The 22,393-nt window shown below is 34.8% G+C and overlaps 1 protein-coding gene across 2 annotated transcripts; it reads left to right on the forward strand.

Annotated features, from left to right (window-relative positions):
• The first annotated feature begins 1,458 nt into the window (after positions 1-1,458).
• Positions 1,459-21,294, forward strand: LOC111701290 (prostaglandin reductase 1). Of its 2 annotated transcripts, XM_023472488.1 has the most exons (14): positions 1,459-1,565; positions 1,631-1,707; positions 1,992-2,040; positions 5,833-5,874; positions 7,145-7,210; positions 8,541-8,634; positions 9,418-9,538; positions 11,448-11,493; positions 12,892-12,987; positions 15,077-15,151; positions 15,800-15,886; positions 17,396-17,427; positions 19,595-19,661; positions 19,714-21,294. In XM_023472488.1, the coding sequence occupies exons 1-14, from the start codon at positions 1,488-1,490 to the stop codon at positions 19,810-19,812; spliced, it is 1,029 nt and encodes a 342-aa protein (XP_023328256.1). In that variant the 5' UTR covers positions 1,459-1,487; the 3' UTR covers positions 19,813-21,294. The 2 variants fall into 2 exon arrangements, with proteins under 2 accessions (XP_023328256.1, XP_023328257.1); XM_023472489.1 differs by lacking the exons at positions 19,595-19,661; positions 19,714-21,294 and adding an exon at positions 19,427-19,588.
• The last annotated feature ends 1,099 nt before the right edge of the window (positions 21,295-22,393 follow it).

A 22,393-nucleotide genomic window follows, 5' to 3' on the forward strand; every position in this document is an offset into this window, starting at 1 on the left:
CACCTTAAACTGTGTATAATTTGGTTTAATTTTGATGGAAGTTGGAACTACTTGGGATATTATTTACAAGAGGAAGTTGGGATACAGTGCCCCCGGCATTCAAGTCTCTCAAGGCATTGAAATCTCCATCCTACATCTTAGATTTGGGCTTTCTTAATGACACCATTCATACCCCCCCCCCCCCCCCCCCCCCCCCCCCCCCGCCACGGTGGGGGGGGGGGGGGGTGGGGTGGGGGGGGGTCAAAGATCCTAATTTTAGACAAATTGTGCTGTTTCTCTCTAGCTCAGGGCACCGGCGGTATAAATACTATTCAAAATATTAAACTGTATAAATTTTGAAAACTGACATCAACATTTATATTTAAAGATGATCTAAACAAGTTTTTGCTTCAAGTTTCAAGACAAACCAGACACATCTCTAGTTCTATTCAAGGAACCTTATCTAATGTTTGATCCTGTAAACTGGAGATGTATAAAAAGGAGACGAATAAAAAAAAATTTTTTTAGCATTTTCCTATTTTTAAACGTGAGAAATTATTGCAATTTATACTCTGCAATTAAAGTTTAAAAGTTCACAATTGCTAGTTCTCCAATTTTTTCCTCTCTTATTTCACCAAATATTTTTATTTTAGGATCAGATTTCCATTGTCTATCTTTCACATCCCATCCCCGCGCCCACTCCCCATTATCGGAATTTTATGTTAAAAATTAGTTTTAAAAATATTTTTTTCATCTTTATTCTCATCCCTTCCCTTTTCCTTTCCTTCCTTCCCCTCCTTCCCTTTCCCTTTCCTCCCTTTCCTTCCTTTCCTTTTCCTTTCCTTCCTTACCCTCCTTCCTTTCTTTCCCTTATTTCCTCCTTCCCTTCATTCCCTTCTTTCCAACTTTCCACTTTTTTCTCCTTTACACCCTCTCCTACTTCCCTCCCTTCCCTTCTGCCTCTTTTCTCCCGCCCTTTCTACTATTTCTCTTTTACCTGGTTTCCCATTTTTATCTCGCATACTTATTTCCCACAAGTTGTGAGTAGAATAATATTGAGCAGATCAATCATAAAATTATATATGAGAGGATATTGAGAATTGATCAGATTCATCTACCAAGTTTTGATAGGTCTTGGTTTCTCAGGCTTCCATCCCCGCCCCGGGCCACAGAGTTTGATTTATATTTCAAAAATTTAGCTAATTTTGATTCTGATTATGATAATAAAACTAGCCTAGTTTAAAAAGGATGTTTCATCATTGAGATTGTAAAAACAGTTTCAGCAAGAGCCAAATACGATTTAAAATCGAATAAATCATCAAATAACAAGAAAAATATAAAAGTTTATAAACATAAGAGAAAAATAAGTTTTATAATTTCATGATTTTTGGATAAAAGAAGCAGTAGATAAAGATTTTCTCAATATTTAATCTGCAATGAGTTGTACATTCAATTATTGTACATTATGTACAGTGTATACACAATTGTTCAGCAGCTGTTTCAGAAAAATGCCGTACACAAGAGAAGTTTGGACTTTGGCCTCCAGAGTGAAAGGAGAACTGACAGAGGAGCATTTCAAAATTAAGGTTATATTAATCATACAAGAAAACCAAAATAGACCTGTTAACTTATTTTTAATTTTAATTTTTAGGAAGAAGAAATGCGGGATTTGTGTAAAGGAGAAATAGTGTGCCGAGCTTTATATATCTCTGTGGACCCTATTACAAGGATTTTATTTTAAAGACGCCATTTTGAATTAAAATTTGAATTAATACGCGCCATTTTGAAAAACTATAAAATGCACCATTCTGAATTAAAAGACGTCCTTTAGATTAAAAAATACGCCATTTTTTATTTTTATGATTGAAATTTTTTTAATGTTTTTGAAACCATGGTCTTAAATCTTAAATTGGTTACCGCAAACTAACCCACACGCAACAAAATTTTTAAAAAGTTTTTCCCTCGAAAAAGAACTTCCATGGATTAAAAAAATATTAAGATAAAAAATCCAGATTGCATATTGCGTATTCTGAGCCGGGACAACCAATATTGGGTAGACAGGTACGTTTTTTGTAGTTTTTGTATAATCTAAATTCACATTTTTATTTTTTAAACGGATGACATTTCACCTCTTTTGGAAACTTCACGTGTTAACATTAACTAACATTTCATTGAACAAAATTTCACGAGACATATCGTTACTCTTTCAGTTTTTAGATTCGGGTGTAGAAATCCTAACAGTTATGAATTATTAATAAAAGAGATTGTACAAATGTTTTTTGAAAAATACTTTACGTAGTTTTTCTAAATTAGGGTAGTTTCCACGGCTTTTGCTACTTTTCCGTTTATTTCATAACATGTCTGTTTCTAGACAAGGGCCTAATATTTACCAAAAATGTGAGAAAAAGCTGAAACTTTTAATAAAATAACTTGGGGAGAGAAAAAAAAACTATTTGTACAAATCAGCTGTCCTGGGGGGAGGAAGTTTCATCCAAGCCAGTTGACAGTTATTGTCATTCAATGAACTTTTTTCTCTAAAAAAAGTTGCAGCTGCTCTCTCCCAAAACATTGGGCTCGGGAAATGTTAATTATCAATATGGGCATCCTCGCGCGCTCAACATTTTCTCTAATTGGACCATGCATCCGTTCCGTCCGTTCAACTCTCTTCCGGCGTTAGAACGGACATTGTGCTCAACAGGTGGGGAGGGGCGGGGTGAGGGATATGATCTAAGAAGAGGGGGAGGGGGGAGGAAGAGGAGATGGTTGATATTGAGGGAGTGCCCTAAGGTTAATGCCCTGAAAAAAGGCAATTATGTAGATCAATTATTCAATGCAGGGAAATTGAACAATAGTGCGGGAAAAAAACAGGTCTGCATTTTTTTCATGGTTTCGGATCCCTGGTTTTGAATCCCTGGTTTAGACTCCCTGGTTTCAGCTCCCTGCCGTTTGGCTCCCTGGTTTCGAATCCTTGGTTTAGATACCCTGGTTTCAGCTACCTGCAGTTTGGCTCCCTTCAGGTTTGGATCCCTGGTTTAAAAGTTTTGGTTTCGGGTCCCAGGTTTAGACTCTTTGGTTTCGCATTTATGGTTTCGGATCCATGGCATAGGATACCTATTTTCGAATCCATGGTTTCGGATCCATGGCATAGGATACCTATTTTCGAATCCATGGTTTCGGATCACTGGATTTAGCTTCCTGCAGTTTGGGATCCCTAGTTCCGAATCCAGCTTTAGCCATATTTATCTCCCTGTAGGATAAGTACCTCTGAAGTAAATAGTCTTTACAATTTTTACAGTGGCCTTTCAAGTGATTGATCTAAGATCTGAATCAAAACAAAATGAGACTGAAAACATTATTTTTTTCATAGTTTTTTTTATTAATCTATAAATATTAAATATGTTTGTTTATTATGTCCGATTACCTAACTCACGAACCTCTTAACCGATTAGTTTTAAATATTGATTAGAACACCGCATATGTTGATTGCTTGGTTTAAAAATTCTAAATTGAGTTGGTCGACTTTTCAGGGACAGCTTAGATTTTCAAAGGAGGTTATAATATAGTATAGATGTTCAGGCACAGCTGGGTTTCCAAACTAATTAGGTGTAAATTCTCATTGTTAATTCACAGTATAGTGTATAACGATAACTTAATAATAATGATGTAACACTATCTGCGCGAAATCACAAAGAAAGAATCAAACTTTTAAAAAACACTGTTTTTATAATTTGTTACTTTTTAAAGACGGAGTATAAAATATTTATTTTAATTAGGATGAGAAAAAATATTAGCGCAAATTTAAAAAAAAAGATTTGTACAAAAAAAGTACAAAATCACACTGTATTTTAGACTCACTCTGTACTTTATTACTATTTTATATCTGTCTCTTGTTTTCTTCAATTATTTATCTGTCTCTTGTTTTCTTCTATTTTATATCTTTCTCTTTTTTTCTTCAATTATTTATTTGTCTCTTGTTTTCTTCTATTTCATATCTGTCTCTTGTTTTCTTCAATTATTTATCTGTCTGTTGTTTTCTTCTATTTTATATCTGTGTCTTGTTTTCTTCTATTTCATATCTGTCTCTTGTTTTCTTCAATTATTTATCTGTCTCTTGTTTTCTTCTATTTCATATCTGTCTCTTGTTTTCTTCAATTATTTATTTGTCTCTTGTTTTCTTCTATTTTATATCTGTCTCTTGTTTTCTTCAATTATTTATCTGTCTCTTGTTTTCTTCTATTTTATATCTGTCTCTTGTTTTCTCCTATTTTATATCTGTCTCTTGTTTTCTTCTATTTTATATCTGTCTTATCTGTCTCTTGTTTTCTTCTATTTTTATCTTTATTTTGGTTTCTTCTATTTTTATCTGTCTCTTGTTTCTTCTATTTTATATCTGCCTCTTGTTTTATTCATTTTCCAATCCGTCCCCTGTTTTGTCTATTTTCAGACCTTTCTCTTGTTTTATATTTAAGATCTGTCTCTTATTTTTTTTTTTTGAGAACTGTCTGTTTTGTAAATATTCTGATATGTATCTTTATATTTTCTATTCTGTTTCTTGTTCTTGTATATTTTCTTAAACATATTTTTTTTTGTTTTCTTTTTTTTCCTGATCAGTCAAGGGTTTCAAAGTTTTTTTCTGTCTTTTTTCATTTTCTTCTTACTCTTTTTTCTCTTCTTGTCTTGTAATTTTCTTAGTTATTAAACTTACTTACCATTTTCTTATTACACCTTATGTTTCCATCCCCCTAACTAAACCCCCCCCCCCTCCACCCAGCGTGACCATATCAACCTATTCTTCGGTATAATATAGCCCAATTATTAAAACAATACCGGGGGCCAATTGACCTATTTACTTGAAAAGACTGGGGGGAGAAAGCGCGTAGTAAAAATATAAAACGAGCAGTTTTCTTTGGACCCATTTTAGAACATGATTTAAGCCAACATTTTTAGGACACCTACCTACCCCCTGCTATACTTCATTTTAGAACTTGATTTAAGCCAACATTTTTAAGACATCTACCCCCTGCTATACTTAATTTTAGAACATGATTTAAGCCAACATTTTTAGGACACCTACCTACCCCCTGCTATACTTCATTTTAGAACATGATTTAAGCCAACATTTTTAGGACACCTACCCCCTGCAATACTTCATTTTAACAGTCATTCTTTGGGTTAAAAATATTTAACTTTTAAATTGTTATAATTATTTCGTGAAATTGTGTATTTTTGAAATGTTTTCAAATTCTCTCAAATTCATTAAATTTCTTAAGACTACCCACAAGCAACCCATAGCGGGGGCTAAAAGGGCAATTACAGGTTTTTCTTTGCAAAGTTTTGGCTTTCCTAAAACCAAATTGAGAAATAAAATTTCAGCCACAGAAAGAGTAAAATTTAAATTGTTATCCTACTCATCCTACTCAATACTCATCCTACTCAATACTCATCCTACTCAATACTCATCCTGCTCAATACTCATCCTACTCAATACTTATCCTATTCATCCTAATCATCCTACTCATCCTACTCATCCTACTCATCCTACTCATCCTACTCATCCTACTCATCCTTCTCATCCTACTCATCCTGTTCATCCTACTCATTCTACTTATCCTTATTTATCCTTCTTATCCTATTTATTCTACTCATCCTACTAATCCTATTCATCCCACTCATCCTACCTATCCTACTCATCCTACTCATCCTCTCGTCCTACTTATCTTCCTCATCCCACTCATACTAGAAATATAGCAGAAAAGCATAATTTAGATAAATGTATTTGTAAATACAACATAATATATCTATTTGTAAATAACACATTAAAACCCAATATCATGAAATTTTCTGTTTTTATAGATTGCAAGAGTTGTGGAATCTAAGAATCCTGATTATCCTAAGGTAAAATCAATAAATTGAAAATAAGTTTTTAAATATTAAAAAAGAATGGCGTAGAATATTTCATAAGAAAAAGGAATATATGAAGAAATATTAGTTAGACAGTTGATCCTAGATTATGGTTTGTGTAAGCCCTCTCTCCCGAGCTTTCCTTGTTATTGAAGCCTAGGCGCTGGGAAAGCTGAATCCTGAAATGTTAGAATACTTACATACATAAACAGGAGAGTAATAATCGAATAGAGGACGAATTGAATAATTAAAAGAGTTATGGAGTATTCTAGCAGTACATTATACATCAATCCAACTTTTTACCTAACTTACTCAGCAGCAGGAGCCCTCGTGGAAAATCTCTGTCCACACTACGGAGAAAGGGACAACTCTCATTCCCCAGGTGTATTTGCGGTGCAGATCTAATGGGTAATAATGGGATAATTTATCCTAATTCCGCATACACATCGGAAAGATGTATAAAACAAGAGGAAAAACAGAGATTTTCTGCGAGATGATCTCTCGATACCCCTCTACTTCCCATACCTCCAACATTATCCTACTTCATAGTTGAACTCAGAAACCACTTTACTTTTGAATCTTAATCAAAACTTTCTGAGAGAGATCAGCATTTTGACATGGGGGTACTTGTCCTAGGGGGTGCTTCTAGATCTCCTTGAACCTACCTGAAAGCAGTATTAGGCTATGGAGATCTTTTTCAAAATTACTGCAGGATACATGAATAATGCAGCAGATTCAGAATTTAAGAAAAAATCCAAGTTCTACTAATTTATATCCGGAGTATAAACCTGTAGAAAAGTTGACAAAGTCAGCTTCATGCTGAGTTTGTATAATCTTGTGGAGGGGCGTGCTACTCAAATTCATGCTGTACAGTGTACAGTGTACACAGCAAAAAATAAAGAAATACAAATTGCTTTATCATCTAAATGTTAAGAATTGCATATTACCCTTTCAGGGGAGGGGGGGGGGGGTATGCAAATAACACAGACAACACAGTTAAATAAAGTGAACAAGGGTTCCAAGGGTAGACAGAAAAGAAGAATATTCGAAATAATATTTATCTGCATTATAAACATGTATTATGTTGCTGTCACTTAAAAATTATAATTTGTAAAAAATATGAATATAAAAAATACCCAATTTGTAAATAAGAAGAATTAATAGATTATTATGATTAAAAGAAAAAGAAAAAGTAACAAAAAAATAAGTTTTAAATAGAAAATATTCAAAAAAGGGTAATTTTTACCAACATTTTTGCTTGTAGGGAAAACTACTGATTGGTTCCATGGGTTGGTCTAGTTACAGTACAGTAGATCCTACTCTTACACAGGTACATGAAGTACATACTGTACTCTATACTAGTTACAGTACAGTAGATCCTACTCTTACACAGGTACATGTAGTACATACTGTACTCTACACTAGGTACAGTACAGTAGATTCTACTCGTACACAGGTACATGTAGTACATACTGTACTCTATACTAGTTACAGTACAGTAGATTCTACTCTTACACAGTTACTCTATACTAGTTACAGTACAGTAAATTCTACTCGTACACAGTTACTCCATACTAGTTACAGTACAGTAGATTCTACTCGTACACAGGTACATGTATACATACTGTACTCTTCACTAGGTACAGTTCAGTAGATCCTACTCTTATACAGGTACATGTAGTACATACTGTACTCTATACTAGTTACAGTACAGTAGATACTACTCTTACACAGTTACATGTAGTACATACTGTACTCTATACTAGTTACAGTACTGTAGACCCTACTCTTACACAGGTACATAGAGTACATACTGTATTCTTTACTAGTTATAGTACAGTAGATCCTACTCTTACACAGGTACATGTAGTGCATACTGTACTCGACACTAGGTACAGTACAGTAGATCCTATTCACAGGTGCATGTAGAACATACTGAATTTATACTAGTTACAGTACATTACATCCTACTCCTACACAGGAACATGTAGTACATACTGTACTCTATGCTACTTAAAGTACAGTAGATCTTACTCTTACACAGGCACTTATAGTACATATTGTACTATGTACCAGTAAAAGTACAGTAGATCTTACTCTTAAGCAGGTACATGTAGGACATTCTGTACTCTATACTACTTACAGTACAGTAGATCCTACTCTTACACAGGTACATGTAGTATATACTGTACTCTACACTAGATACAGTACAGTAGATCCTACTCTTACACAGGTACATGAAGTACATACTGTACTCTATACTAGTTACAGTACAGTAGATCCTTTACACAGGTACATGTAGTACATACTGTACTCTACACTAGGTACAGTACAGTAGATCCTACTCTTACACATGTACATGTAGTACATACTGCACTCTATACTAGTTACAGTACAGTAGATCCTACTCTTAAACAGGTACATGTAGTACATACTGTACTCTACACTAGGTACAGTACAGTAGATCCTACTCTTACACAGGTACATGTAGTACATACTGAACTCTATAGTATACTATACACTAGTTTCTTAAAAAAATGTCATAGTTTGGTTTATTGTACCTCCGAATGTATGTAGGACATGTATAACAACAATGTCTAAATATCCCAATATTTTTGAAATGTTTGTTCAAAATGCCAAAATATTAAAATTTTGATCAGGTACTGGGCGGACACGAGGTTCCTTTGGTTGAAACATTACCAAGACAACTAGAAAATGCGTCAATGCCCAAATCAGCGGCATTGGGTCTTTTAGGTAACATACAGTGATACAAGGTTACCCACAAAGGATAAGATAATCAGAGACGACTGTACGATATTCATTCAATGTTTTTCTGTATATATGTGGTTCCATATGAACTCATATTTAAAATCCTTTGACAAATCAAACTATTACAAGACTATATTCAACATTTATTTAACCTTTAGCTTTTCGTAATTAGGGAGTTTTAGGTGGTCTTTCAAAACTCATTTATAGAGGGTAACCCTGTACTACAACACTAAATTGTACAATAGTATAGTTATAGTTTGTTTTAAATTTATTTTTAAATTGTTTTATGTTCAGATTAGTTTCTAAATGTACTGTAAACTTGGTTTCCAAGTTTTATTTTATTTTCTAGAATATTTAACCGTGGTTAAACTAATATGATATTTAGTATAAACTGGTCGAACTATACCTTGTAATTAGGGTTAGTACAGGCAGCCGGCATAGTAGATAGATAGTTGGATAGTTGGAATGTTGGATAGTTGGATAGTTGGATAGTTGGATAGTTGGATAGTTGGATAGTTGGATAGTTGGATAGTTGGATAGTTGGATAGTTGGATAGTTGGATAGTTGGATAGTTGGATAGATGGATAGTTGGATAGTTGGATAGTTGGATAGTTGGATAGTTGGATAGTTGGATAGTTGGATAGTTGGATAGTTGGATATTTGGATAGTTGGATAGTTTAGATAGATTAATTATATAAATACTTTTATAGTTGATTGATTTGAATTCGTTTAAGCTTGAATGTTTGACTGAAATCCCTGCATGTTTAGGGGTACCCGGATTAACAGCATATATTGGCTTAACAGAGGTGTGCAAAGCTAGACCTGGAGAAACTATTGTCATCAGCAGTGCAGCAGGACAGATGGGTCATCTTGTTGGGCAGATAGCTAAGTAAGTACAGTTAGTTAGATGGGTTATCTTGTAGGACAGATAGCTAAGTAAGCACAGTTAGTTAGATGGGTCATCTTGTTGGGCAGATAGCTAAGTAAGTACAGTTAGTTAGATGGGTCATCTTGTAGGACAGATAGCTAAGTAATTACAGTTAGCTAGATGGGTCATCTTGTAGGACAGATAGCTAAGTAAGTACAGATAGTAAGATGGGTCATCTTGTAGGACAGATAGCTAAGTAAGTTATACAGTTAGTTAGATGGGTCATCTTGTAGGACAGATAGCTAAGTAAGTACAGGTAGTAAGATGGGTCATCTTGTAGGACAGATAGCTAAGTAAGTACAGTTAGTTAGATGGGTCATCTTGTAGGACAGATAGCTAAGTAAGTACAGTTAGCTAGATGGGTCATCTTGTAGGACAGATAGATAAGTAAGTACAGTTAGTTAGATGGGTCATCTTGTAGGACAGATAGCTAAGTAAGTACAGTTAGTTAGATGGGTCATCTTGTAGGACAGATAGCTAAATAAGTACAGTTAGCTAGATGGGTCATCTTGTAGGGCAGATAGCTAAGTAAGTACAGTTAGTTAGATGGGTCATTTTGTTGGGCAGATAGCTAAGTAAGTACAATTAGTTAGATGGGTCATCTTGTAGGACAGATAGCTAAGTAAGTACAGTTAGTTTGATGGGTATCTTGTTGGGCAGATAGCTAAGTAAGTACAGCTAGGTAGACGGGTCATCTTGTAGGACAGATAGCTAAGTAAGTACAGTTAGCTAGATGGGTCATCTTGTAGGACAGATAGCTAAGTAGGAATTAGACCAAAGATAATACGGTACAAGGTTATAATGCAAGGAAAAATTATTGCAGTTGCGTATACTCTGCGTACATATTGAAAGCAGTTCTCTCTGGGCGGAATTTGTAAATGAGAATATATGTATCAGTGTTTGTCAAGTATCCGTGGAGAATAAAAGCATTAAATTTTGATAATTTTGATAATTCACATAATAGTTTCCTTTGGCCAGAATATTTCATTGATTTTTTTATGTGAAAGATGGATCCCATGTCAGGTAGTGACATCCGTCTTGTGTTTACATTAACGCCCAGAGACAGTGCACTGCAGAACAAAAGATGCGTACACCTCTGAAATAACTTTCCTTGCATTATACCTTGGTACGGTATGTAAAGGGATAGCTGAATGTCTATGATTTAAAAAAATGACTGATTAAAACATGGATTGAAATGAAGGCTCTCCTCCCTTTTCTATAGTTCTATCTTGTCTATATCTTATAGGAAAAAGTTTCCAACAATGAATTAGATCTAAACACGATGTATTAGTTTCATCTCATGAAATACGTCAATTAAACTAAACTAATGTCCTGGTTCCAGGCAGCTGGGTGGGCGGTGGTTCTATAGGGGGGGGGGGGGGTAAATTTGTAGATTCACATGAGAGATGGGGGAGTGGTTGTGTTCTGATATAGCTAAATATGATAAGCTATCTTGATTCAACTATAACATATTTAATTAAACAAATAGAAAACATAAACAAAAAGAAACATTTTAAAACTTTTTTGAATTGTTATAATTTACAGACTTTCTCAATTTTTGATTTCAATCCCATTTAAGATTGAAGTTTAAAGTTACCCTACATTCAATGATGGCAATGCCTGATTTACAACGATATTCTTGAAACCTTAGTCTGATAAAAAACGTGAAAGATATCGTCGTTTTCTTGATTCGAGAAGTGTTTAATTCTAACAATTTCTCGCATGAAATGCACAAGAGTCACTTCGAAGAGGAACCGCAATCAAAAATAAATAGTTCAAAGAAACAATAACAAGGATATCTCATACTTGGTCAGACAAATGCGATTCTAAAATGAATTTTTAAAACCTTTTAGTAAATCTTTATTTTCAGGGAGATAGGTTTAAGAGTTATTGGATACACAGGGAGCAGTGAGAAGGTATCTTTTCTAAAGAATAAGTACATAAAACTGGTACATTAAACGGATAAATTAAACAGGTAAATAAAACGGGTAAATAAAACGGAAAAATAAAACAGATAAATAAAACAGGTAAATAAGACGGGTAAATAAAATAAAACAGATAAATAAAACAGGTAAATAAAACGGGTAAATAAAACGGATAATTAAAACAAATAAATAAAACAGGTAAATAAAACAGGTAAATAAAACAGATAAATAAAACAGGTAAATAAAACGGGTAAATAAAACGGATAAAAAAACAGATAAATAAAACAGGTAAATAAAACAGGTAAATAAAACAGGTAAATAAAACGGGTAAATAAAACAGATAAATAAAACAGGTAAATAAAACAGGTAAATAAAATGGGTAAATAAAACAGGTAAATAAAACAGGTTAATAAAACAGATAAATAAAACAGGTAAATAAAACAGGTAAATAAAACAGGTAAATAAAACGGGTAAATAAAACAGATAAATAAAACAGGTAAATAAAACGGGTAAATAAAACAGGTAAATAAAACAGGTAAATAAAACAGGTAAATGAACAGGTAAATAAAACAGGTAAAATAAAACAGGTACATAAAACAGGTACATAAAACATGGACATAACACGGGTCCGTAAAACAGGTAAATAAAACAGGTAAAATAAAACAGGTACATAAAACAGGTACATAAAACATGGACATAACACGGGTCCGTAAATACGGGTAAATTTAACAGTTACAGAAAACGGGTACATAAAACAGGTACATAAAACATGGACATAACACGGGTTCGTAAATACGGGTAAATTAAACAGTTCCAGAAAACGGGTACATAAAAATTGCATAAATTAAAACAAGGTTAATACGTATTCGTTTACAACATTATATCTATACCAATGTTTATGCACATTTTCAATTGCAACAAAAATAAATTTTATATAACGTACCGTTTCGGGGCGGGGTGAAAAGCTCGTTTAATAAAAAAATTTAATTTCGTTAATAAGTTTTAAAAGATTGTATGTATCAATATCTAAACATTTGCTCATGGTAGGTAAAAGATAATTTACAAATATTCACCTAATTATATAAAGATATAAAGTATATACACTCGATGTACAGCTTTGTAAAATCTTATTTGTTTCTGTATAGGTTTAATTTTATGAACAAAGGAGTTGATTCTTTGCCACAAACTCTGATTTTATAATCCCTATATCTTTGGAACCCAATGTCGTAAATCTTTGATATTTCAAACTTATATTATTTGATCTAACAAAACTCATAGTTTGAAATATCTAAGGTCTACGACATTGGAATCTAAAGATATAGGGATTAGAAAATCAGAGTTTGTTGCATAGACTAAATTCCTTATTCATAATAATATTTATTATTTCAGGCCTCTTGGATAAAAACTGAGCTTGGGTTTGACTGGGCCTTCAATTATAAAACCCAAGATGTCGCTCAAACATTGAAAATCGCAGCTCCCGAAGGGGTAAGGATGGATTAACGTCTAATTGCGTGTAATTCCAATCATAAATGCGTATTAATACTTTTCCAGTGCGTAAATAGTTTGTACTTATTTCTTGGAATAAACAAATTCTATTTGTTCCTCTGTGTAAACATAAAATATTTTCTTTCCCTTCTTCGTCTTTCTGTCCCTTATTTAAACTTCTTTAATTTATTCTTTCTTTCTTTATTCTACTTAATTTTTTCTTAAATCTTTCTTTCCTCTTCACATTCGGTGTCAATTCTTTTTCTCTTTTCTTGCTTTTTTTTCAGTTCGTAATCTTCTACCTTCTTTCATTCTTTGAAGTTTCCTTTAATTTTAACCTTTCTTCTAACTTTCTTTCTTTCATTTTTCTTCTTTATTTTTTCTTTTTTCTTTCTTTCTTTCTTTCTTTCTTTCTTTCTTTCTTTCTTCCTTTTTTCTCTGTATCTCTTTCTTTCTTTATTTCTTTCTTTAATTTTTTCTCTTTATTTTTACTTTTTTTCTTTCTTTCATTCATTCTTTCTTTCTTTCTTTCTTTCTTTCTTTTTTCTTTGATTTTTTTAACTTTCTTCTTTCTTTTCTTCCTCCCTTTCGTACCTATCCCCTGTGCTTTTCTCCATTTGTAATATATTCCTATATTTAAAGGTTTTACTTGCAATTCATGAATTGATGGACCCTCCAGGACAGTTTAGTTCTTCCCGCCAAAATACGAGAAGGTTTTGATTTGAATTAAAATCTTTGAAAAGATTCTTGTTTGTCAGGATTTATTGTTCATAACAATACATCTTATTCTTCATTCTTTAATCTGCAGTTATATACATATGTATGCATTATGTATATTTATTATTTATTATTATTATTTAGCTTCTTTTTAATTCCTTTTGAGTAATTGTGTAACCGTTTATAATAACTTTTTTCCGTCTCCTGTTTTCATCACCCTCTATCCTTTTAGTCTCTAAAGGTGTCAAACCCTTCCCTCGTTTCCCTTTTCTTCCTCCTCCGGCCCTTATGTCCCCTAGTCCAGCTCCTTTACGTGTAATCTCTTCCTATAGGTTCTGTTCCCCCTCTCTCCCAACCCAGGGGTAGAGCCCCCCCCCCCCCCTCCCCTGGGTAGAAGGGCCCGGTGTTCCTATACCCTTCTATCTGCTCCTTCTATCGATTGAGAGGATTCAGAGCATGTGTGTGTGAACACTTTAATATCCCTTGGGACCTTCAGGGGTATTTTAGGGGTTCTAGGGGAACTCCAGGGGTATTTAAGGGGTTCTAGGGGACTTTCAGGGGTCTAGGGGACTTTCACGGGTTCTAGGCGACTTTTAGGGGTATTTCAGTGCTTCCAGGGGACCTTCAGGGTATTTGAGGGGTACTCGGGGACTTTCACTGCTTTAGGGGAATTCAAGAAGTTCTAGGGGACTTTCAGGGGTTCCAGCGGACTTTGAGTGGTATCTTAGGAGCTCCAGAGGTATTTCAGGTTTTATGGGAGCTTCAAGAGTATTTCAGGGGTTCTAAGGGACCTTCAGTGATATTTCAGGGGTTGAAGGACCTTCAGGGAGGGGTATTTCAGGGGTTTCTAGGGTACTGCAGGGGATCGATTGTTTCATTAGAACATATTTTAGGGATCTCTTTGATGAATGCTTTTGGTTTGTATTGTATCCAAGAGTGTTTTAAGTATTCTATTTAATTTCTTAGGAAGTTTTATCGGAGAGTTTTCCAAATTGTATTTCCCTAGTTGGATATGAAAAAACTGCTATAAAAAAGCCTGTGTACAATCTATATAATAAAACATTCGTATATATGTTGCCTATAGCCGGCCAAAATACGTACTGGACCGATTGGGCTGAAATTTTTGTGGACACTCATGGGTGGTCGGGGGGTGTTATATGCTAAAAAATATAGAATTTTCATGTTGCGTATAGCCGGCCAAACGGCTGGACTGATTGGGCTGATTTTTTTGACATTAATTAATTGAATTTTTTTTTCTAAACATCATTATTTAAAAAAAAAAATTATTTTTAAAAAAATCCACTGGCAACGCCGGGCCCTTCAGCGAGTTCTAAATAAGTGTATTTTAATTTAATAGATTTGTGTTGATTAGGTTGATATATTCTGGGATGCTGTAGGGGGCAGTTTATCCACAAATATCATAAATAACATGGCAATCTTTGGAAGGGTAAGACGATATTTACTTGAAGCTCATGGAACTTATATAATATATATGGTATTAGTTGGAAACCTAGCTGGCTTTGGAAACTTAGCTAGTTATGGAAACCTAGCTAGTTATGGAAACCTACATTTAGATAAGATAAGTTGGAAACCTAGCTAGCTTTGGAAACCTATATTTAGATAATACTAGTTGGAAACCTAGCTAGTTATGGAAACCTATATTTAGATAATACTAGTTGGAAACCTATACTTAGTTGGAAGTATAGCTATTGAAACCTATATTTAGTTAAGATAAGTTGGAAACCTAGCTAGCTCTGGAAACCTATATTTAGATAAGATAAGGTTGGAAACCTGGCTAGCTATGGAAACCTATATTTAGATAATACTAGTTGGAAACCTAGCTAGTTATGGAAACCTATATTTAGATAATACTAGTTGGAAACCTAGGTAGCTATTGAAACTAATATTTAGATAACACTAGTTGGAAACCTAGCTAGCTATGGAAACCTATAATTATATAATACTTGTTGGAAATCTAGCTAGTTATGGAAACCTATATTTAGATAATACTAGTTGGAAACCTAGCTAGTTATGGAAACCTATATTTAGATAATACTAGTTGGAAACCTAGCTAGTTTTGGAAACCTATATTTAGATAATACTTGTTGGAAACCTAGCTAGCTATGGAAACCTAACTTCTCCTTCAAAACTATCAATGCTGGACCTGGCAATAACTCTCAAGGAAATACAAAAATACAAGATTAACTTCCCTAGTTATTTTCTTTATAAACTTCTCTGCTACTAGAAGTTTACCGATAAAATATTGACTTTCATTTTTTTCTTGTAATACACCCCCCCTTTACCGGTCTCAAAATCCTTCCAACTGTCATCCAGCACTTTAATCTTTAAGCTTTTTCCAAACAAGCTCTCCCATCCTTTTAATCCATGAGCCCCCATGCAGATTTATCCGATAGTTTCTTATTTTTGAATGGTTTTCAATTGTCTCCAATACTAGATTATTCATCCTTGAATGTCCAGCAAAGAACCCGACATTGGAGAAAACACATATTCTCAGGATATATAGAGTACATACGCAACAGGGTTAAAATATTATGTGGGAAACATGACAGGCTTTTATCACATCATCCTCTAATATCTATTTATCTCCTGGTTTCTCATGAATCCCATGGATCTCATAGTTCTCATGGATCTCATAGTTCTCATGGATCTCATGGATTTCATGGATCTCATGGATTTCATAGATCTCACGGATCTCATGGTTCTCATGGTTCTCATGAATCTCAAGGATCTCATAGTTCTCTTGAATCTCATGGTTCTCATGGATCTCATGGATCTCCTGGATTTCATAGATCTCACGGATCTCATGGTTCTCATGAATCTCAAGGATCTCATGGTTCTCATAGTTCTCATAGTTCTCATGGTTCTCATGAATCTCATGGATCTCCTGGCTTCTCATGGGTCTCCTGGTTTCTCATGGTTTCTCATGGTTTCTCATGGTTTCTCATGGTTCCTCCTGGTTCCTCCTGGTTTCTCATGGTTTCTTATAGATCTCATGGCTTCTAATGGCTTCTCATAGTTCTCATGGAACTCATGTATCTCCTGGTTTCTTCTGGTTTCTTCTGGTTTCTCCTGGGTTCTCTTATTTTCTTATGGTTTATCCTGGTTCCTCCTGGTTTCTCCTGGTTTCTCCTGGTTTCTCCTGGTTTCTCCTGGTTTCTCCTAGTTTATTTTGATTCTTCTGGATCCCCTGTTTCTCCGGGATCTCCTGGTTTCTCCTTTTTCTCCTGGATCCTTAGAGAGAGAGGCTGTTCTACGCTGCATACGCTTAACTCCTTTGGACTTCTGCCTCAGGGTTATTGCGAATGAAAAATCTTGAAAAGACGACATCTAGTGTTCTTTTTGTTATTGTTAATTAATCTATGGCTATAATGTTCTCATATTTGTGTCATATGTAAATGTTTTTTTTTTTTTTTTTTTTTTTTGATATTAGAAGATGTCTATTAGTTTTCTTTATATAACCTTGTATTCTTGATATTAGAAGATATCTATTAGTTTTCTTTATATAACCATGTATTCTTGATATTAGAAGATGTCTATTAGTTTTCTTTATATAACCTTGTATTCTTGATATTAGAAGATGTCTATTAGTTTTCTTTATATAACCTTGTATTCTTGATATCAGAGGATATCTATTAGTTTTCTTTATATAACCTTGTATTTTTGATATTAGGAGATATCTATTACTGGAGTCAACGTGTACAGGTAAGAAGGATATGATTTAACATTAACAACATCAAATACACATAAGCTGAACTAAATTCTATCTTCCATTTCTCTAGGTTTAATACCTAGTCCCACTGTATACAAATTATAGATTGAAGATTCATACAAGAACTTATTCTTTTACAGCTGATTAATATTGATAAATTAAAGATGTGGTTGGATGAGATGCAATCAATCAATTAAATCAGATGTGGCAAACAACACCATATGTGGTCAAAGCCTGTGCTTGGCTTCCCCCCGGGGATTATTTCTCCAACCTAGGGGGATTTCGACCTGTATGGTTGTAAAGGGGAGGAGATCCCCCCTGCACATATGGTCGGATGGTAACACCTGCCCGGTTTAACCTCAAATAATTATTTGTCAGGTTCAGATCTGAGTTTTAGCTCCGGGAGTTGAGATCAATAGAGAGCTCTGCATATGTTGAGGGGCAGACACGGATAGTTTAACAATAGGGAGATGTGAAGGGAATAGGGAGACAAATAATGGAAAGTCAGGAAAGGGAGGAAAATCGCTAAAGCATGATAACTGGGGAAAATGTAACTTTTGAACGGTAAAGAGATAGATATAAAACTATCAAAGTTAAGGTGAAAAGAATAAGAAAGAGAGAAGAGAGGGAAATCGTGTGAGAAATAAAAAATAAAATGATGTAAGATGGGAAAAGTAGGAAAAGAATAAACGAGAACACGTCATAGAAGGAAATGGGAGAAGAAAAATAAGTAAAAGAAGAAAAAACCATGATAAGTATTGGGTAGAATTCTAATTGGAAGAAATGTGGTAAAAAAACTAATTTTTAAATATGTGTCGTCTGTATATTAATTTGGCTTGGTTGTCTGTCCGTTTGTATCCAATAAACTTCAAAACGGGTGAACCGATCGGGCCAAAAAAAAAATTTTCTTTGTTTTTCAATGTTAGAATGAGAAAATGTTCACAATTGAAAAAGAAGATGGACGCGAAGCGCCCTAAAAAGCCTAGTATTATTGTAGAGAGATATTAGGATTTAATCAGAATTTGTCTTTTTTAGTTTTGGTTGATCAAGGGGATTAGATTTGGTTTGGTTGGCAAGATAAGTTTGAGAGGTTTTAGGTTAGCCGAAGGATTATTTTGGTTTGGTTGACAAGATCAGTTTGGTTTGATTGACAAGATCAGTTTGGTTTGGTTTAGATCATCAGTTTGGTTGGTTGACAATATTAGCTTGGTTTAGTTGACAAAATTAGGTTTGTTTGTTTGACAAGATCAGGTTTGTTTGTTTGACAAGATTAGGTTTGTTTGTTTAACAAGATCAGATTGGATTGGTTGAAAAGATTAGATTGGTTTGGTTGACAAGACCAGTTTGGCTTGATTGGCAAGATCAGTTAGGTTTGGTTGACAAGATCAGCTTTGATTGGTTTGATCAATTTGGTTTAGTTAACAAGATCGGGTTGGTTCGGTTAACAAGATCAGTTAGGTTGGTTGGCAAGATCGGTGTGGTTCAGTTGGCAAGATCAGTTTGATCTGGTTGACAAGATCAGCTTGGGTTGGTTGGCAAGATCAGTTTGTTTTGGTTTATCAAACCAATGTCTCTTATTTTAACAATCCTTCTCATCCAAAAAGATTGGTAAAAAATATATTTTTATGTTACAATTTTTAAATCTAAATTAAATCATAAATTGAAAAGATTCAAAATATATTTATCCCTGTCTTCTGAGTATACCGAAACCCCGCGGAATTGAACAAATATAAGGGGAGGACGTTAATTTTGTTCCTTAAAGTTAAAAATCTAGTTTTTTAGTCTTTAGTCATTAATTTTGACTCTTTTTGAGTCTTTTAAGTCAAAAAAAAATTTGTTCCTAAAAATCTTGCCCCCCCCCCTCACTTAAATCCTGTATCCGCCCCTGTTCACAAACCATTCATAAACTTAAGAACAAAATCAAGAGTTTCAGGTCATCATTAAAGTCTCATTGTTTGCAGGTCTGTAACTAAACTAAGTTATTTTGTTCAGATATTACCATTTATGGGATAGTGGACGTCAAGCTCTCCTCCAACTATTCTGTTTAGATATTACCATTTATGGGATAGTGCACGTCAAGCTCTCCTCCAACTATTCTGTTTAGATATTACCATTTATGGGATAATGCACGTCAAGCTCTCCTCCAACTATTCTGTTTAGATATTACCATTTATGGGATAGTGCACGTCAAGCTCTCCTTCAACTATTTAAAGAAGAAAAAATAAAGGTAATAAAACAATTTAACATTCGACAAAAAAGTTTATAAAATTATTTTACAGGGTTACGAGCATGTAGTTGAAGGGTTTGAAGCCCTTCCCTCCTCCTTCATCGACCAGTTGGACGGGGTCTCACAGGGGAAGGTCATTGTGAGGGTCTAGAGCTCTCGTCAATTCAGCTCCGCCGTACTCTAAATCTCCCGTCCTGTAGTGCTCAACCGGCCGTCCTCTAAATCCGCCCTGTCAAGCTCCAACCGGCCGTCCTCTAAATCTCCTGCCCTGTAAAGCTCCAACCGGCCGTCCTCTAAATCTCCTGCCCTATAGAGCTCCAATGTCCTCTATATCTCCCGTCCTGCAGAGCTCCAACGTCCTCTACAGTCCTACAGAGCTCCGCCGTGCTGTATATATCCAGTCCTGTAAAGCTACACCGGCCTCTATATATTCCGTCCTGTAGAGTTCGGCCGTCCTGCAGAGCTCCATCGTGCTATATCTCCAGTCCTGTAGAGCTCCACCGTGCTATATCTCCAGTCCTGTAGAGCTTCACCGTGCTATATCTCCATTCCTGCAGAGCTCCACCGTGCTGTATCTCCAGTCCTGTAGAGCTCGACCGTCCTGCAGAGCTCCACCGTGCTATATCTCCAGTCCTGCAGAGCTCGACCGTCTTTTAGATCTCCCGTCCTGCAGAGCTCCACCGTGCTATATCTCCAGTCCTGTACAGCATGACCGTCCTTTAGATCTCCCGTCCTGCATTCCATCCTCCACAGCTCCACTTTACTCTATCTACATCTCCAACCCATCCTTTATAGCTCCGCTATTCTCAATACTTCTCCATTTTCTACATCTTTAACCCATCCTCCACCGCTCCACTATACTCAAGAGTTCTCCATTTTCTCAACTTCCAACCCATCCTTCACAGCTCCACTATACTCAAGAGCTCTCAAGCTTCTACATCTCCAACCTATCTTCCACAACTCCACTATACTCTGGAGTTCTCCATTGTCTACATCTCCAACCCATCCTTTTCAGCTCCATTATTCTCAATAGTTCTCCATTTTCTTAACTTCCAACCCATCTTCCACACCTCCATTTTACTCTAGAGTTCTCCATTTTCTACATCTCCAACCCATCCTTTACAGTTCCACTATACGCAATAGTTCTCCATTTTCTAGATCTCCAACCCCTCCTCTACATCAACACTATACGCTTCTCCAGCTATTCCTGTTCTTCATTTTCTAAACCTCAAACCCATCCTTCACATCTACACTACACTTCTCCAATAATTCCTGTTCTCCAGATCTCCGCCGTTCTCTCTATATGTGCTGCGCTCCGCCATCAGAGATATGCCGTTATCTAGAAATCTCCGCCGTTTTGACAATGTTTGCAGCGTTTCCTTAGAAAAATAGAACTGAAAAGATCCTCGTTGAAATTAGTTTATAACATTATTTACATATTCTTGCAGCTGTAATACTTGTTTATTTTTTCAACAATTTATTCGAACGTAAACCACTTTCAATCCGAATTCAACCTTCAGAATGTCATATCTGAAGAGTTCCCGGTCATCAAAAACAGCTATCCTTTGTAATAACCCATGTATTTGTATTTTTTGATTTTGTTTATTTGTTTATAATACAGTTGATGAATCAGGTCTTGATTTAATAAAAAAAAAACATTTATGAACATTCAGCAGTTGTGCACTGCAAGATCTTTGTTTATGTATATATAAGAATATTTGTTAATCATTGTTTGATTCGTGAGTAAGAACCATGAAGGTATAATTTAATACTGCAACCGTTGGTAAAATATGTCCAGGTGTCTGTTATGTATCTTGAATATCAATTGTAAATCTGATAATGATATCATAATTGCTTTTTATTAAACAACACCCATATTTGTTAAGATGTAATCCTAGCTGCAAAATTAAGAAACTAATTGAACTTCTCAGAAAGGCCAAAAAATATCAATCAGTCGAAACGATTACTCAAACATCAGGCTTTATCGTTAAGCAGTGGCGTACCCAGGGGGGGGCAGTAGTCCTCTTGCCCCCCCCTGGGCAATACAAAATACAAAATTAAAAGGAAACAAATTTAAAAAGTAACACCTAACAATGACAAAAACTAAGGATTTGTCTAAATTCACTGTTAATACAAAATGTTAAGATACGTTAAACTAAAACTTTTGCAAAAACGAGACCTCGACATATTAGATGCTTATAACATGATGGAAGATGTAATAAAGGTATTCTATTTTCTATTTTCCTATTTTCTTACAGTCAATTAATAAAGGAATTGAGTCTGCCACAAACTCAAATATTCAAACCTTAGGAACATGATGCTGTCAACCTTTGATATTTCAAATTCAGAATATTTGATCTAACAGAATTCATAGTTTTTAATATCTAAGGTCTACAACATTTGGTTCCAAAGATATAGTGATTAGAAAATTAGAGTTTGTGNAACAATTAAATGCTTTTAATGGGCAATGAGAATGAAGGAAAGAGAAGTTTTAGCCTTCTAAAGAGAATACTTCATTACACAAGATGTACTATGACGGAGAGCAGACAGGGGGGGGGGCAAAAATCTTGCCCCCCTTGGCTAAAATCCTGTGTACGCGCTTGTCTTTAAGCCTTTAACTTAGTAACAAAAGTAATAAATTCTTGCAATTTTCAAGCAGGTCATTTTTAAAGCGAAACCACACCAGAAAATGATATATAAGAATAATTAAATTTCTGTTTTAGCTTTCTGAA

The sequence above is a fragment of the Eurytemora carolleeae genome, unplaced genomic scaffold, assembly GCF_000591075.1.
Source record: "Eurytemora carolleeae unplaced genomic scaffold, Eaff_2.0 scaffold431, whole genome shotgun sequence".
In the NCBI taxonomy this organism is placed as follows: domain Eukaryota; kingdom Metazoa; phylum Arthropoda; class Copepoda; order Calanoida; family Temoridae; genus Eurytemora; species Eurytemora carolleeae.